Genomic DNA, 16,997 nt, shown 5'->3' with positions numbered 1-16,997 from the left:
CCTTTTATGAATGAATAAGTGGTCGTTCAGTTTCTTAACTGAGCAAAGGGGGATGCTTTGGCAATTGAATTTTGTCTGAAATTTTTATGTTACATGAATTTATCATAATGCAAGACAGGAACATAGAGCTCTGTAAGGACACTGCCCTAACCAGAATTTTATGTTTTCTGGATGTCTTGATTCAGAGGAGTCCCTTACATGAGATCTTGTTATCCCTTGTTACCTGGGTTTTTCTGGATTTGGGATATAAAGTATAGTATGAAAGCTAAGTTTTGGCCTCCCAGATTACCAAACTTCAGGCTTGCCCATCTCATTTTGCAGAGATACTGTCTTCTACTTTGTGAGATCAGCAATGCAGAGTTTAGTCCATTAATCTTTATCCTTTGAGGAGTTAAGGGTTTATGTAGAAAACAGTGAAATGATTGGACTTGAGACACACTGTGTTGTGTGTTGCTGTTATTTACCTTGGACTGTTATTTACCCTCATCCTTCATTTTGCTTTCGACAGTGTAGAGATGCTTCACTGCCTCTTTCTTCTCACTTGAGTTAAATGCTTGGCTTTGTAAGCTGGTTTTTGAGGAAGGAATAATAAAAGCTATTTCAGTCTCATTCTTCAACTAGTGAGTTTGAAATAGAAGATTTGATAAGTCATGCATAAAGGATGCTTCTGAAAAATTACCATCTTTGTTATTTCAGAACCTATCTTTTAATAGTAATCTGTTACTTCCTTCTCTTTTTAAAAACTTATAAAATAATTATGTGTTCCAGGAGATAGACTTATCTGAATAGCTTTACTTTATTATCTAAGTAATGACAACAAAATTTTCTTTTGCATTTTTTTGCATGCAGATTGTAGCTGTGATAGCTTTGGCAATTAATTGGATATCTCAACATTAATTTTTTTTGCGTTTATCATGTCACAGGGAAGCTCAAAGTTTTTTTTTTTTTATGAATGTGAATCCATATAGCATGTAAACAAAATTATATCATGTGTTTACACCTTGTATATTCTGAATTTCATCGTGTTTTTTAAGGATACTCTACTAAGTTCAGAAGGTGGGCAGATGGTATGTGTTGAAGGTCAGAAAGTGTAGAACTTTCCAGTACAAACCAATATATATACCTGAATTGTTTGAAATGGTTTGTTATCACAAACATCTTGGTAGCTTGGCTTTAAAATCTCTGAGATGGCAAAAACTTAAATTTAGTGTCTCACAAGTTATCCAGAATGTAACTATTGTTCTGCAATTGTGCATTTTTTACAGGCCCTCCTCGTCAATTGAAAGTAAAACCAGATTCAGAAATTCTAAAGATTGAAAATGGTACAGCTTTTCCCTTTCAGGTTGAAGTATTGGATGAATCAGGAAATATAACAGCACAGCCAGAGTTGATTGTTCATTGTAAGGTAAACTTAATTTCATAGCCATAAGGATTTTTATTCTTGCTTTTTAAAGGGTTGGAAGAAGAATCTGTGTTGGAATCTACGTAGAATTTAATATCTTTAGCAATGCTTTCCAAGTTTCTACAGCTTGCTAGCCATAACTGTGACTCTCTTACCTCTTATGCATTATGAGCCATTGAATAAGTTTTAGAATCAGTGGAACATGACCTTAGAAAAGGAAGAGAAAATTATGTGAGGATGTGTAGGTTCAATTTTTAGGCATTTTAGACCATATTTATCATATACAATGTTAAAATTTATTCAGAAAGCTTACTTCTGGTATTTATAAGTATACTGGTGCTTATGATAATTTCTAATAATAATATTAGAAATTATCCTAAGCGCCAGTATAAGCTCAGAAGGGAATGCGTATCTTGCTCTGACTTTAGACTTTGGACTTTAGGAGGTAAAAAAACTTCCCCTTTTGGCCATCTTTGTTTGGACTCAAGAAAGTGACTTCCCCAATTCTAGTGAAATTCAGCAAGGGTATATAGAAGTGTTTTCCCACTGCAAAATAGGCTGCATTCCATTTGCACTTTATATGGGTACATACTCTTCCTGTAGACTGGGTCTGCAGTGATATGATGAATGTGATGTTTTAATTCCTTTAATGTGTGATGTTTAGTAAATTGCTTCACAAGTTAATTGAATTTATTGCATAATGGCAGAAGAGTCTAATTATTGTGTGTTTTTAAAGCAAGTGAATAGATAGTATACTTTATAACTTATTCCTTTCTCCCACACATCTCTTATCACCTGCAGAAAAATACTGGTTCCAATTGTTTCCAGTTGTCTTACAGTTGTTGGAAAACTGAAATATATTTTTTTTCTGTAAAGAATTATATATATATTTGGACTTTACAAATAATCATTTCTGAAATAATCATGGTAGTTCTGTATAAGAAACTTGATGTTTAATCTTACATTTTCAATAGTTTTTAGGTGCTTCAGACCTTCCTGTGTATTCTGTGGACTGCAGTAATGGAGGAACAAACATTTTAACTGGTCCAGTTATACATGTACAGAATATCAAGAAAGACCAGATATTGAAAGCCAGGTTTGAAGTACTTGTAAGTATTGGTTGGAATGTTTGTATTAACAGAAGATTGAAAAGTTTATTGTAGTGTCTTGCCAGCATTTTTTATGAATAAGCTTAGCTCCACCAAAGTTAGTGGTTTTGGTGTCATAAACCTCATAATCGGGTGGCTATGCTTTTTTATCACTAGACAATTAGAAAAAGGCAAAGAGTTTTTTCCATTTTTTTTCTTCACTTCTAACTCTATTTGTTAAATCCCTGAGGTGTTTCAGAAAGATGCGTGTTTTCTGGGATTTTTCCTCCCCTTTTTAATTCCTGGATTGTTTTCACAAATTGCCCTCATTGCATAAACATTTTAGTGTAAGAATAGGTACAACAATCAATAGTTTTGTAGCATTTCAGTTTCAAAGCTCATGAAGTATGAATTTTTTAAATGCTATTGAAAATTCTAGTTCTCTGGCAGTCAGGAGAGTCATGCTGCTGGAGAAAATAAGACCTGTGTGTGTTTTACTCTGGAAAAATGTGTAAATAAATGCTAGTATGGCAAGAGGAATTATATGAAATGATACTTAGGGTTGTGCTTAAAAAGTATTTTTTAAATTTTATAACCTACTGCTTCTGGAATAGAAAAATCTAAACAGCTAGCATCAATTCTAGTATCTGTTAAAAGTATATGGGCGTATCTTTTTGATTCACTTTTGCCAAGTCAAGCTGATTTCATGTTTGGACACCTGGTCATACCCGGTAATTCTAAGTAAAGCCATAGGCTATTATGGTGCTATGTGTATGCATATCTAAATTAATTATCTTAATTATATGTCTTTTTTTTTACCCATGAATAGAATTGCAAGGATGTGCCACCAGTGGAAAAAATTATTAAACTTCTTCCTAGCAGTCATGTTGCAAGACTACAGGTCTTAAGTATGAATGGACAAAAAGCTCTTCAGATTAAACATCAGGATGAAATCAGTTGTGTTGCTGGCCAAGTCATGAATAAACTTATATTTCAGATGTATGATGAAGCAGAAAGAGAAATACCCATAACTGCGGCTGCTGCAGAAAAAATCAAGGCAAGTACTTTTGAATAAACAGCAGCATAATATGGGGGAGAAACACAAAACTGATACCATTAAAATCCATAAATGTCAGACTACTGCATAATATTCCTCAAAACTGAATTAATAAACATTGAAACTTAACTCTCATTTTATTTTTTTATATTTTTATTAATTAAATGTCAAGTAATGCTTCAGGGTAATATTATGAAAAGCAGGTTAGTATTTCCAGTGTTTCTCCTAAATGCATTAAATAATTATCCCAGAGGTATAATTCCTCAGATCCAGGACCTTCCCAACATTTAGAAACTTTAAATAGGGATGTTCCCCATGAAGGCTTGCTTGTCTGTCTTATCCCCCTGTCTTATGTGTGCACTTATGTGGAGTCTAAAACAAACATAGAGATTTACCAAATATATGACACTTGTATCTTTTCTAACTCAAGTTCAGTGAGGGAAACCTAATATATATTTTGATCTGCTTGTGGTTTTTTTGAAGTAATTGACTGTATTTTAGCAGATAGCATTGGTTACTGCTGAGAAATGTCCAGGCTTTCCATTGAAAGCTGCTATTTCCTGTATGTTACATCAACGTATTTAGAATGGCTTCAAGATGCATTATGTAGCTAGTCATTTATAATTTAGCTTTTGATTAATTTATAAAATTTTAATTTTAGGTCAACTGGACACCTAAAATTGACAGAGAGCTGTTGATGCAGGGATTATTACCTGATGTTAAAGTACCAACTTCAGTAAAAGATGCACGTTACTGTCTAATTACTTACCTGGATGAGCACGTGTCTTTGGAAAGTGCATTCACAGTCAGGTTTGTTCATTTGGTATATTTCTTTATTAACCATGTTATTGGCATAGCATTGTAGATCTCATTACTTTGGAGTAAAACAAAAGTCTTTAGCTGAAATAATGAAAGTGGTTGGCAAACTAACAGGAGAATGTCAGCTTGGGAAATGGGAAGGGTTTATGTAAATTTATTAAATGTGAGAACGTTGTCTGTGTGAAAGACTCCATTGTGATTACTGACTTGCATCCAGCCCTATAATCACTTATGTAAATATACATATACTGAAGAAGACTGTTGATTTTTTTTTTGTTTTTTTGTAAAGTTGAAGTAAACATTAGCTCACAGAATAAGGTGACTTGTGACAGAGGAGAAAGAAATATCCCTACGAAGTTAAATCTTATCTGGTTTCTCAGTCAAAACTGACAGGCTGTAAATTGAACCTTAAAATTACCTGTTTATCACTCTTAGCGTGTTTAAGTCTTGTATCTTAAAAAGTTTATTAAGAGGAATCTGATTTTAAATTATTTGTGTATTTCATGTGATTTTAATAGGTTATAATTAATTAATTCACAGCACTCTGATGCTAGGGGTAGATTTGCAGCAATTAGTCATTTCACAGATCTGCAGTAGGAAAATAAAATACACTGCATGACAAAGCATTAAGATTCTTAAATATATTTATCATGCCTTCTATGATGTTATATTTATCATTATGAGAGAGATAACTTAATTTTCATGTACTCAGACCAGTTCCTGATGAACCCAAGCACATTAAATGTAAACTAAAAGGCTCAAACACACTGCAGATGGGTGAAGAACTGCAGAGTGAAATCGGTAAGTTGTTTGCATATTCCTCATTTTCTTCTAAGATATATCTCTTTTTCTTGGCAGTTTGTTAAGACTGTTATATATACAGATGTCATCAAGAGTAAATTACCTTCAACTACTTTAATAAAAAAAAAGGTTTACATTCTCATTCACAGAAAGATGTTCAGACTTCTGAATTGCCATTTTACACTCCTGGAGTTACTCTCTGATAAAATTTGCCTCTTACTTTGTACATCAGGACATTCATCATGCTTAGTTCAGATAGTTCATAAATTTTTGTTTAGTTCATGTATTCTGAAATCTCAAAGGCTTAACAGCATTCAGACTGTTGCTAAGGCATGGACTTCAGAGGAAGGCATGTTAGGGATCAGTCTTCTCATTCTTCTCATTTCTGTATGCAGTTGCCACATGACAATGAGAAATTAAAAAGTCTTTCAGTATTGGAACATTAAAAGCTTGGGTCTGAATGAAGAAAGCACATAGAACAAAAAGAGATAGGAAAAAAAACTAGGTTGAAAAACGCTTTCAATTTTGAGATTTTTTTTTCTTTTAATTTTTGGTAAGAAATAATCTTTGAATAAAAAGAATTGGGAAGCACAAATATGGGATATAACTAAATAGATACATCTGGTTTATACCCACAAGACTGGGGGTTCTTATCAATGTATATAAAAACCTGAAGACAGTGTAAAAGATTTGGAGTGGGGCTTTTCCTAGGTGTGTTCAGAGACTGTAAAGAGAGACAGTGGGCACCAAGTGAAACACAGAATGTTCCCCCTAAACATCAGGAAACACTTTTTTAATGTGAGGCTGACTGAGCACTGGCACAGGTTGCCCAGAATTTGTGGTGTCCCTCCTTAGAGATACTCAGAAGCTGCCTGTCTGCAACTTGCTCGAGGTTGCCCTACTTGAGCAGGGATTTAGAACCAGGTGACATGCAGAAATGCCCTCCAACCTCAGCCTGTGATGTAGTGATAGTTACTGAATTTTTTTCTATATTGTGTCTGTGTTGTGTATGTTTATATTCCATATGTTGTATAATGTTTTGTTAAAGCAGCTGCTGAGGTGATCATCCTAATAATCATTTTAATCATCATCATCTTTTTTAACAGATGTAATGATTACAGATCAGTTTGGAAATCAGGTTCAGACAATGACATCTGCATGTGTAAATTCCCTAGGAGTTTCTGGGCCTGGACTTGATAAATCAAATTTGAAAATAACTTGGCAGGTATTTATAAGATGTCATATAGTTTACTCCTTTGTGGCATTTGTGTGGTAATTGTCTTAATTCTGTTACACAGAACTAAACCAAAAATGTGGAAAGGTATTCAAATTACATGCTAGTTGGTTGCTTAAAGCATTAAAATTGTATGATCCTGTTCTAAGGAGCACAGCTGCATCTGTTAAAAACCTTATCACTGCTGCAGCTGTAAAATGTGGAGGCCAGTTCACTCTGTGCTTGAGTCAGGGTTGCTTTGTTTCTAGGTCATTGTTCTATTTGTTTTCTTCTATCTTGCTTTTAGTCTTCTGTGTTTTTTTATGTTGGTACAGTTGATTTTAAGATGTTTTGAAAAACCTTGTAGAATGGACTAGTATCTATACCTTTTAAAATTCACTGGATATAACCTGAAAAACAAGTTTCTGAGGAAAAATTCTTGAGTTTGAAATGTGTCACTTCTTACTCATGAAGTTCATTAAAATTTCAAAGGAATAGAAGTTGTAGTTTAATTTTTAGTCCACTGTCTCACAGTAAAAATACCAAACAGTATTTATAGCATTAATGCTATATTAAAAAAATACTAGTAAGTTTTACTTTGCTTTATTTGTTCTTGATAAAATTTTCTTTGTTTCTCAATAGGAAAGTACTCAGACAATGAAAGTAAAAGGTATTCGATACAAACCCTGTTTACTTGGAAGCAAAGAATTGTGCTTTGCTTGGCGTGAGTTTTCTGACTTTATCAGAGTGAATTTAGTAGCAGGATCCCCAGCTAAATTGCAGCTTGTGGATTGGCCAGAGTTAGAAAAGGTAAGTTGAACAATTTTGCTTTAAAAAAAACCAACATGGTCCCTAGTCAGGTATTTTAATTCCATTTTTCATGCAATAGCTAGCTCCATTAGGCTTTTAAAAGTAAACTTATTTTGGAGTAATCTAACTCATATGTGTATGTTTACAACCTTAAGTACTGTAAACTTTATTCTGCCCCATTTACCTTTCTACAGGTAGTGTAACTTTTCTCTAGTGCAGTAATTTTACTGTGGGCTGGATCCTGACACCCATCTTTCACTGCTGTTTTCCAGAAATACAATCCTTAGTGGTAGTAATGGCTGGCAGCTCATCTCTCTGTCTCTTACTGGGGTTTTTTGATGTTCAGGATGTAGGATGGCAGTCCCAGATTTACTTCAGTTTACAAGTGTTTACTGTCAGAAAGTGAACACTTACAGACAATGGAGTACAAGACTTAATGGAATGGCTGGAGGTTTTTGGTGCTGTACATCTATTTGCCTTAGGTTTTTAAAATTATTTTTCAGTGTTTACTTTGGCTATTCAAAGAACAGTGCTTAAGTTCTTGCAGAAATCAGAATAGAAAATCAAAAGCAGAAAAAAGAAAATTGTCTGAATAGGGGACAGGAATCAAGATTGGTGTTTTGGGAAAATGGAGAAGGAGGTTACTGAAGAAAATTAAACAGAAGGTTCAGGAAGTCGCATAACTATTTTTGTTCTCTTGGCAGCTGTTCAAGTATATCAGAAAATAAAATTTTTAGATCATGGCTCTTCCTACAACAAGAACATCGATAAGGCCCTTCTGAATCATGTCCTTCCTTTTAGTCACATCACCCTGAGTAACCCATGCCATTTAATTCAAGTAGTGCATTTTATTATAAAAAGAGAATTTAAACAAACTCTAGAAATGCATTCCTACATACCATTCAATCATGGTCTAGGTGTTCTGGGAGACAAATAATATGGGAAAGGTGGGCACTGTTGCTCTGGGGGTTCCTGAACTGCTGTTAATGTCCAAGATATGTACAATTGATTATCATCATTTGAGTATCTTGTATTTGTGTCTCTTCCAGCCTGTGGCAGTGATTAATGGTAGAGAATTGCAGAAGCCCCTTATTGTTCAGTTGTGTGATCAGTGGGGAAATCCAACTCCTGAACCTAATGTCAAAATCAACCTTACAAAGAGTAGCAACTTAAAGGTAAGCATTGGCCTTATTAGGTGAACTTTGTTTAACACAAGTTTTGTTGTCATGTCTATGGTATGTTACTTTTCAGGACATTTTTGGAAATGTAATAAAATACTGTAAGATCACAAAAGAATAACTAGTATAAGAACTGTGACAACAAATATCATATACTGGTCCCAGGACAAAACCCACAAATATAACAAAATTTGGATAAGACAGGATCTGAGTAAAATTCGAATACATTCCAGATATTTTACAGAACCTTTTTTCCAAATTTTGCATGCGCATCAGACCACCACATCCCCCCATGTTATCAGAGGTAATTTACTGAATGATAGAGTAATGACAATGGTACAGTCTCAACTAGCAACCAAATAATTTTTATCTGGTGGTTCTTTGATTTTGATTCCTGCATGTATGACTTACTGGTCTGTAGGTAAAGCTGGTCAGCAGGTTTGGGCCCTACTTGATTATCGTGTGAAAAGCAGGATAAATGAGATTAAAACAATGAGGATGCAAATCTAGCCCAGATACAAGTGGTTACTGTCTGTTCCATAAGTGAGGTATGAGTATCAGATGGTTTTCACTTTAGTCTGTACAAAGGAAGGACTTTGACAGAATACTCCATTCACTAAAAATTTATTCCTGTGTTTGAACAAAAAAGGAAAGTCAAGTCAAGCTGTCAAACATTCCTACCTGTCAGTACAGAGACCGTTATATTAAATATATATATTATCAACACAGGATATATTCATCCACCTCTGGACATAACATTTTTTCATTCAGGACAGGTCCTGTTCCCTTTTTGTTCCTGCTTGCCGTGCATTTGCGTTCCTCAGTTTTCTCAGAATAAACAGCAGACAACCTTCTTTTGCTCACTCCTCCAAAGCTGTGCCACAACCTTAGCTTTTGCCCAATTTAACTATGCTATTATTACTTCTTTTAATTGGATATTTTGAAGGAGATTTCTTGATATTCCTGAACCTTTTTTTCTGTCTTTTTTTACTCTCTTGCCATAGAAGCCTGCCTTGCAGTTTGGAGATTTTTTTCTTTGCACCATCTACTGTTTTTATGGTGTCAGCTGAAGCTCACTGTGGGTTCTAGTTATTTTGTTCTTGAGAGAAGACACAACCTTGGCAGTAGCAATGTGTGATAGTGCCGTGGTCAAAGAGACGTTGGGGTGGCATGCTGTGTCTTCTCAGATTTTTTGCCTTCTTTCCAGGGAGCACCAGCAGCATGTCTTAGAGTCCACATGTTCTTTAGCTGAGTGGGATGTGTCCAGGACAAAGTGCTCTGAAAGCCAAGGTTGAACATTGTTATAAAAGTGTTTATTACAGCATGCTCTGCCTTGGCATTTCCAATAGGTGGTGTGCACAGTCTCTCAAAAGAAATGAGAAGATTTTGGGAATAGAAATTCTCAAATAAGATGTTCTCTATATTTCAGATTCCATCCTCTAAGTCTCCAAAGCCTGATACTATGCAGTTTGTAGCATGTGTTCCCTCTACTCCTTTATCTTACAGATCCAAAACTGAGTAAAAACTGGAGGAACACTGTAACAAGCACTAAATTGTTTGTAGAAAGTTTTTGGATCTGAAAATACACTCAGATTAACATCTGCTGTGGATGATACGATAGCATCAGTTGCAGTTTAAGAAATAACATTTATAAAATATTTTAATATATTAATGAAGAAAGTGTCCTAGTTCAGATGAAGTGATTGCTTTTAAAATCTGGTAGAGAATTTGAACCCTCTTCCTTAATATTGTCCTAATAACAGTATATCTTTCCCTAACTTACAGTACAAATTTTAGCTACAGCTCAAATTAACAGACATATGCAGGCAAATGAGATAAACATTTTGTCCTCAGAGTATTTCTGTGTTGTTGAAAGATTTTTTTTTTTTTTTGACAGCTTGTTCCTTCAAACCAGCAGCATAAAACAGATGACACTGGTAGGGCTAACCTGGGAGTTTTTAGTATTCACGCACCTAGGTAAGTAGTGAAAACCGGATGAATTTCATAAAGTACTACTAAGTATTAATCTAGAACTAAGATTTACTATCCATATGCAGGTGGATGGCCAGATAGTAAGTTACAAAAATCTAAGTGCTTAACTAAATAAAATTCAGTAGCTGCTTCTTTTGATCTATTGAAAAGCTGCTGCTAAAATTTTCTGAATTTTGTTTTATTGTGCTAGACATTGTTTTAAAGGATTGGGTAGAGTGTCCTAAGGAATTTTAAATAGATGTATTTCATTTTTCCTATTTGTAATTCAACTGCTCAAGTCTCATTTCCAGCACATATGTGTACTGTGGCTCCTGCTTCTTCATCTTGTGCTTCTTCATGCTCACTTCAAGTATAGTTTCCCTTACATACTTAGGTCCCATATGGCTTTTCAGTTCATCATTTTTGTATCTTACTCATAGTCACAGTTCTGCAATCCACTCCCTGTATCCCTGAGGTTTTGGAGCAAGACTGGGTTGACTTTAGGTTATTTGAAACTAGCAATAAGCGCTTGTTCTTTGAATTTAAATATGGAGGATTTGACTCATAGTACTCTTGCATTTGGAAATCTAAAACAGCATTGTTTTAAATGCTGTTGATGGTGTTCAGTGTATTTATGATGTCTGTGACTTGGTAGAAGGATGATGAATATTAGTTATCAGTTTACTACTGGAGGTTAGAAACAGGTGTGACATCATACTATTTACAGCATAATCAAAACTGCCTGGGAAGTACTACCTCTGTGCAGTTAAATACTATATTCCCAGTTGTATTTTTTAAAAGATAGGAAATTTTTGAAAAAACTTTTAAAAATTAAACTTAAAAATTAAACTTTTAAAAATTAACCTTAAACTTAAAAATTTAAGTTTTTAATTTTGTAAAGAAAATTAGTTATTTGGTAGCATTGAAGACATTATATACTTTCAATGTACTTTGTTGTATGTGAATGGTACTTGGATTCACTCTTTGGAAATTTATCAAAGTGGAATGCTTCTCACCATTTTAACTGCTTTTTGCTTTACTGTCTGCTGCTTGAGGCTGTAGTTGCTAGTGTCTTACAGGCAATGAAATGTGATTGAAATAATGAAATATTAACACAAAATTAACAAGTTAATATCTTAAGAATAACTTGTGACTATACTTACCTGACATTGCATTAACAGTTCCTTTTTTTCTTCTCTTTACTACTACATTACTAGATATTGTTTAGCATGCTTTCATGTACATTATTCAGACTTTAGGCCAGTTGAAAATTGTCTTTTCAGAAGAGATTTTACATCCATTTTTATGATTTCTCTATATTGCAGGGGAGAGCACATTTTACAGATTAAAGCCTCATACAACAAGGCCATATTAGATTGTCTTATAATCACAGTAAATGTCCTTCCTGATCCTGAGAAACCTATCTGCCTGAATGTTAAATATGACAAAAGTCCTTCTTTTCCAGCAGGAGGTACTTTTCCTGGTAAGTATATGACTTTTTGGTGGAAATCAGTCGCTCAAGAGCTTTGAAAATCTGTGGAAAACAATTCTGGTGGTTTGCCTACTGTATTTTATTTTTGGTTTTTCTGGTCTGTTTTCTCAGTTCTTTGTAACAACTGTGTCTGAGATGTAACACTTGGACAGAAGAGATATGTAGGTCAACTTTGGAAAGCATTTCAAAAGACCTCTTATTTATTTGTTCCAAATTGCTCCTTTTATCCATCTATAAATGGTAAAATTACAGAATCTCTTTTCTGTCTCAGTAAAATATGATCTGAGCCAGTTCATGTATGTTTTCCCTCATCTTTTGCTCTGGAATAGTAGCAAAGGAAGTAGCTGTGAAATTCTAGGTCAGCTGTGAGCCAAGACAAACCAAAAGTAATCAACAGGAGGACAACACAAAATATTCTTTTCTCCTGCTGTAGTCTCTCACAAAAGAGTTTGTTTCTTGGCTGTCATAACTTGTTCAGCCAACATTTTTATGGCAAGAGGTTTTTGTTTTTTAAAATACTCTAGTACAGTGTTACGACCTTGATTAAATTCACGAGATATTTTAGTTTTTCCTGGAGGAATCATAAAATGACAGAGTGGTTTGGGTTGGAAGGGACCTGTAAAATTATCTACCTCCAACCTCCCTGCCAAGCAGACATTTTTCAAATGTAATATGTAGTGTAAATCAACCAAGGTTTTAGTTAAGAAAGATAATTAAACAGCTTCTTCAGGACAATATATATAGTATATATGATATTTAGTTATTTCATAATAAATTCTGTATTAACCGCCTCATATTATTAAATAAATAAAATAGCATCCTAATTATTTGATTTACTGTTGATTTCAGGTATACCCGAGGGCAGGCACTCTAATCTCGGAGGGGGTCATGCCTGAACTTTTCATGCTCATCAAATCATTGTCCTTCCTTAAAGTGCAAAATTCAGTCCTGCACGAACAGTGCAAGTTCATTTACATGCATTAAACCCATTTGCTTTGATCACATTTTGAATTAGAAGAAGGGTAGCTTTATTCCAGTTTGGATTCCATTTCCTTCAGATCACTGCACTTTCTATGGGGCCTACAAGAAAAGTGAAATTTTTCATTCTGGGTTATAAAATGGCAGGTAGTTTGACTGCATAACCAGTCACCAGAGTGAAATGTCTTCCTATGGCTGACTTCTAACAGCTGCAACAATTGTGTGATCCTAGTCTGTAAGAAATAAAGCACTTGTGAAGGAAAAGGGGGATTTGGATTTCTTGTCCTTGAAGGAAGGAATCACCTGCTCAACTGCTACTGGTACGCATCCCTGAGAGCAAGAAGCAGCCTGGTGTGCTGTTTTGATAAGAATGATAATTTGAGAAAGGCAGACTTGAAATTTTAGGATTTTTTTTTTTAAAAGCTGTCATAAAGTAGATGTTTGGTTTCCCTCAGGATTGTTACCTGGTCTAGGAGAGAAGGTTTTTCTTACCTGATTTGAAATTTGTAGTGGTTTTGGCTCTTTTTGAAATGCTTGTTTTGTAAGTTTTTTTTTCTCTTAAGTATGAGGGAGACACAGAAATAATGAAGTTTGAGCTGCTTAATTCTGAATAAAAATAATCTTCAAAACATGTTTTTTGTCCTACAGATTTTATGGTTAGTGTTCTTTCTGAAGATGACACCATTATTAAAAATATTAATCCAGCACGGATTTCCATGAAAATGTGGGAAGCACAGAGTGGCCGGGTTAGAACACCAGTTGATGTAAGTCATCAAAATGCATTTTCAAAATGGCTATGAACATGCCAGCATAGGACAAACATAGTAGAAGCTGTCTTTCATTTGACTTAGATCTGCATCCTGTTCTAGATTTTAAGTAACAAATATTGCAGATCAACCCTACGTGTTTATCAGTGTCTGTCCTGTTACAAGTTGTCAGATTGATCATCTGTACTACAATAATGACAAAAGTGTTGCTGTTCTGCAGAAGCTAACTCATAGCAGGGAGGGTATTAGAAGTAGCCACATTGAATTTTGCAAAGAAAAGACTGTGAGAATTAAGAACATGAATTAGTGTCTAAAATACAGGCAGTCTCATTGATTCACTGTGGGCTAATCAGTACTGCACAAATCATTTAGGCTTGGTAGCATATTGCAAGTTAAGTACTTTCAGTACATTACATTAAATTTTTTGCATTTTTACAGGTTACAACATTTAGCTGTAGTAAGGTGAAGGATGACAAGGAAGATGGCTTCTTTTACTTCAGGTATAACAGCATTTATTCTGTAAATACTCATGGAACTTACTATACAAAATGCATAGTTTGAAGTAGAAGAGTTTTATGTTTTGATAATAACAGTCCATCACAGAATTAGTATGATACAGAAGAGGTGAAAGATACTAGCAAGATGCATTGAGATAAAGATTGAATTCTTTCCTAGATACTTTTGACATTTGTATAATTTGAGAGTAGAGAAGAAAGGAGTCCAAGATAATAGAGTACATTTTGAGATAGGCTAGCAATGAGGGAGCTAAATGATCAGCTTGTAACTTAGATGGTAACTTTCTTTAATTCTTTTCAATATTTCTTCAACTACTGTAGAATTGCAGACTGGACTAAGAAGATTTAACTCTTTTTTGCTACTTTCTCTAGCTGTGCATCAATCCTGAGCAATGGCCTTGGTCCTGTTAGTAATCATTCCTTGGGCTACTAATTCAGAAATAGTGTCTTCAATGAAAGGTGGCAGAACTAGAGCTCATCATAAGCTGGCACCTGACTGCCATGTTGTTTCTACATCTATTTCTAGTAGACAATCTATGGGATTAGCTAAGTAGTTATGGTAGTGGCTATTGATTTAAGCTTTTGCCTCCTGGGAGTGGGCTTCTCATAGGTGCCTGTAGTTCACTAGTTGTCCACAAATGTCCAGAAATAAAACTCCCAGCCTTATTGAAAAATTTGAAAGGAGAGTAGGCACTGCCCATTAGCAGCCCTTGTAGGAAAGTACATTTTACATGTTGCTGCCAGTGTCTGTGGCATCACTGTCTATCAAGTGACTTTATTTCAAGTTTTCCTGTTCTTGGCACACTCTCAGATGGTTTTCGTCTATTTATTGCCAGTCAGTAACACAGATGCCATTATGCAGTCTGAAACAACTTCCATAGCAGTCATGTATTTCTTCTTTTTCTAAAGCCTGTGTCTGTCCAGCCATGAGATCCTTAGCTGATTATTTGCTAATTAGTGTTTTAATGTATCCTGACAAGGCAGATGCTACTGTCAGTCTTAAGCTAAATAAAATGCAGAAAAGAATTGTTACTTCTGTTTGTGAAATCTAAAAAAGGAAAAGTCGTGGTCTGTTCTAGAAATATTAAAGCTTTGGGATTTCATCTTTTCCAAGCTAAGTGTTCCAGGGAATCTTACATATTACTACTTGCCAAAAAAAATCAGAAGAAATAAGTTACTTAATGTTGACAAAACAGTTAAACTGTTGTATGTTGAGTGCAAGAATCATTAATCAATTTAAGAATGCCACATGTCATGTTTGGAGAAATACCTGCATCTTGGCTGTTTGCAGCTCTTCAAAAGTTTGTAAACACTTTTAAGTCACTGGTATCCCTTGCTGAATACTGCAAAGTCCTCTGGATGCCATGTGGCCTTCCTTGCTGGGTGAAATTATAGCAGCAGAACCTCAGGTGTCTGGGCTTTTCTCCATGTTTTGATGGTAGGGGTTCTTTGCCAGTGGTCTACACTCTGGAATGCTGTCAGTTAGAAGGAAAACTCTGTTTCTCTTTCACTATACTCAGCCTTGACCAGTGATCCCAATTACACAACTTTGTACAATCTGACTGAGGAGGGAATTAGATACTCTGATTTTACGAAAATCTTATTAAATTTGGAGAGAAATGGTTGTTGTTCCAAATCTAGACATATCTATGTTTTGCTCTGGTAGCTGTATGAAAATTCTGAATAGGAAATTAAATGGTGTAGACTTGCAGATTTCTGAATAGGGCCATGACAAACATCCTGTCATCTAGAAAAGATAAACTCTTGGAGGAGACTTCCCTCATTCAAACTTCCAAATGCCTTACTCTAATTCTTAAAGATGTTTGATGGCCTTCTTTCTGAAGGAGGAGTATTATGCCTTAGTAGGGCTTTCTGACTAGATTGGAGAACAACTCAGAGTTTGAATTACTTGTGTACTTACATACTTGTGACTATAATATTGTCTCATGTTTGCTTGGGCTTTATTTTTGGTTTTTTTTAGGGATAAAGTGGTTCCAGAGAGGGTGGGCACTTACATGATACAGTTTACCTTTGCAATGGATAAGACAAATATGCTCAACAGTGAACAGGTTTGTATCTATAATTAATTGCAAGTAGCCAAGAACATGTAATACAGAATCATCTGGGTGAAGTGTTAGGATACTTTGTAGGTTCAGAATGGAAATACTTCCACTCACAACTTTTGAAAAAAAATTAATTTTTATTTTTGACAGTTACTGATTTCAAACTGTTGATTATCAAAATATGTTTTCATTAACTTCTATAACCAAAAGTAACCAAAAATTTGACGGTATAACAGAGGTGCATAATTTGCAACCTAGCAGAACTGCTTTATGGTTGTGCTAGTTTATTTCAGGTCTGTCCACAAATTTCACGCACATTTGTTTTAGTGATTTTGAGCAACCCAGGTGTGCAGGTGATTTGTAGTTAATTATGTCAGTCTTTATTTTGTTTTATTTTGTTTCATTTTTCCTTCTTTTTCTGCTAGATTATAATTGAAGTTGTACCTAATGACCCTGTACGCTTGTTACCTGATTCTTTACCGGCTACTCCAGCAGTTTCCAATGTTCGAGCTCAAACCAGCCGTACACTGGTCAAGGATTTATACCTCCATTTAATGGTAACTATACTTCCATACAAAATCATAATTAAAGAAATGTAGAAGACTGCTGAAACTATGTTGAATTTTGCTGTAAGGCATTGCTACTGTTTCTTTGCAGATTCACTTCATTTAAAAACATGTTAATCATTGATTTTTCAGCATATGGCAGGTCCATCTTCTTAGATTTACATACAGATGACCAAAACTGAAATGTTTTGTCCTTGCTGTCAGGTATCTCAATTGAAATCCATGTCTTGTTGCCACACAAAAAAATTGTTTCAAGAATAAATTCTAGTGGGAAAAC

The 16,997-nt window shown here is 34.8% G+C and overlaps 1 protein-coding gene across 1 annotated transcript in view; it reads left to right on the top strand.

Annotated features, from left to right (window-relative positions):
- SMCHD1 (structural maintenance of chromosomes flexible hinge domain containing 1) overlaps window positions 1–16,997 on the top strand; it is a 69,463-nt gene that overhangs the window by 37,057 nt on the left and 15,409 nt on the right. Inside the window, exons 23-36 of the mRNA XM_074549213.1 lie at window positions 1,266–1,405; window positions 2,377–2,511; window positions 3,320–3,547; window positions 4,209–4,357; window positions 5,079–5,167; window positions 6,274–6,392; window positions 7,023–7,190; window positions 8,240–8,365; window positions 10,266–10,345; window positions 11,665–11,822; window positions 13,458–13,573; window positions 14,015–14,076; window positions 16,073–16,160; window positions 16,580–16,711. Coding sequence (XP_074405314.1) covers window positions 1,266–1,405; window positions 2,377–2,511; window positions 3,320–3,547; window positions 4,209–4,357; window positions 5,079–5,167; window positions 6,274–6,392; window positions 7,023–7,190; window positions 8,240–8,365; window positions 10,266–10,345; window positions 11,665–11,822; window positions 13,458–13,573; window positions 14,015–14,076; window positions 16,073–16,160; window positions 16,580–16,711 — 1,790 coding nt within the window. The remainder of the gene's footprint in view (window positions 1–1,265; window positions 1,406–2,376; window positions 2,512–3,319; window positions 3,548–4,208; window positions 4,358–5,078; window positions 5,168–6,273; window positions 6,393–7,022; window positions 7,191–8,239; window positions 8,366–10,265; window positions 10,346–11,664; window positions 11,823–13,457; window positions 13,574–14,014; window positions 14,077–16,072; window positions 16,161–16,579; window positions 16,712–16,997) is intronic.

The sequence above is a fragment of the Zonotrichia albicollis genome, chromosome 1 (assembly GCF_047830755.1).
Source record: "Zonotrichia albicollis isolate bZonAlb1 chromosome 1, bZonAlb1.hap1, whole genome shotgun sequence".
NCBI classification, from domain to species: domain Eukaryota; kingdom Metazoa; phylum Chordata; class Aves; order Passeriformes; family Passerellidae; genus Zonotrichia; species Zonotrichia albicollis.
Note: the sequence above shows the minus strand (reverse complement) of the source record. Positions and strands in the feature narration are given on the sequence as shown.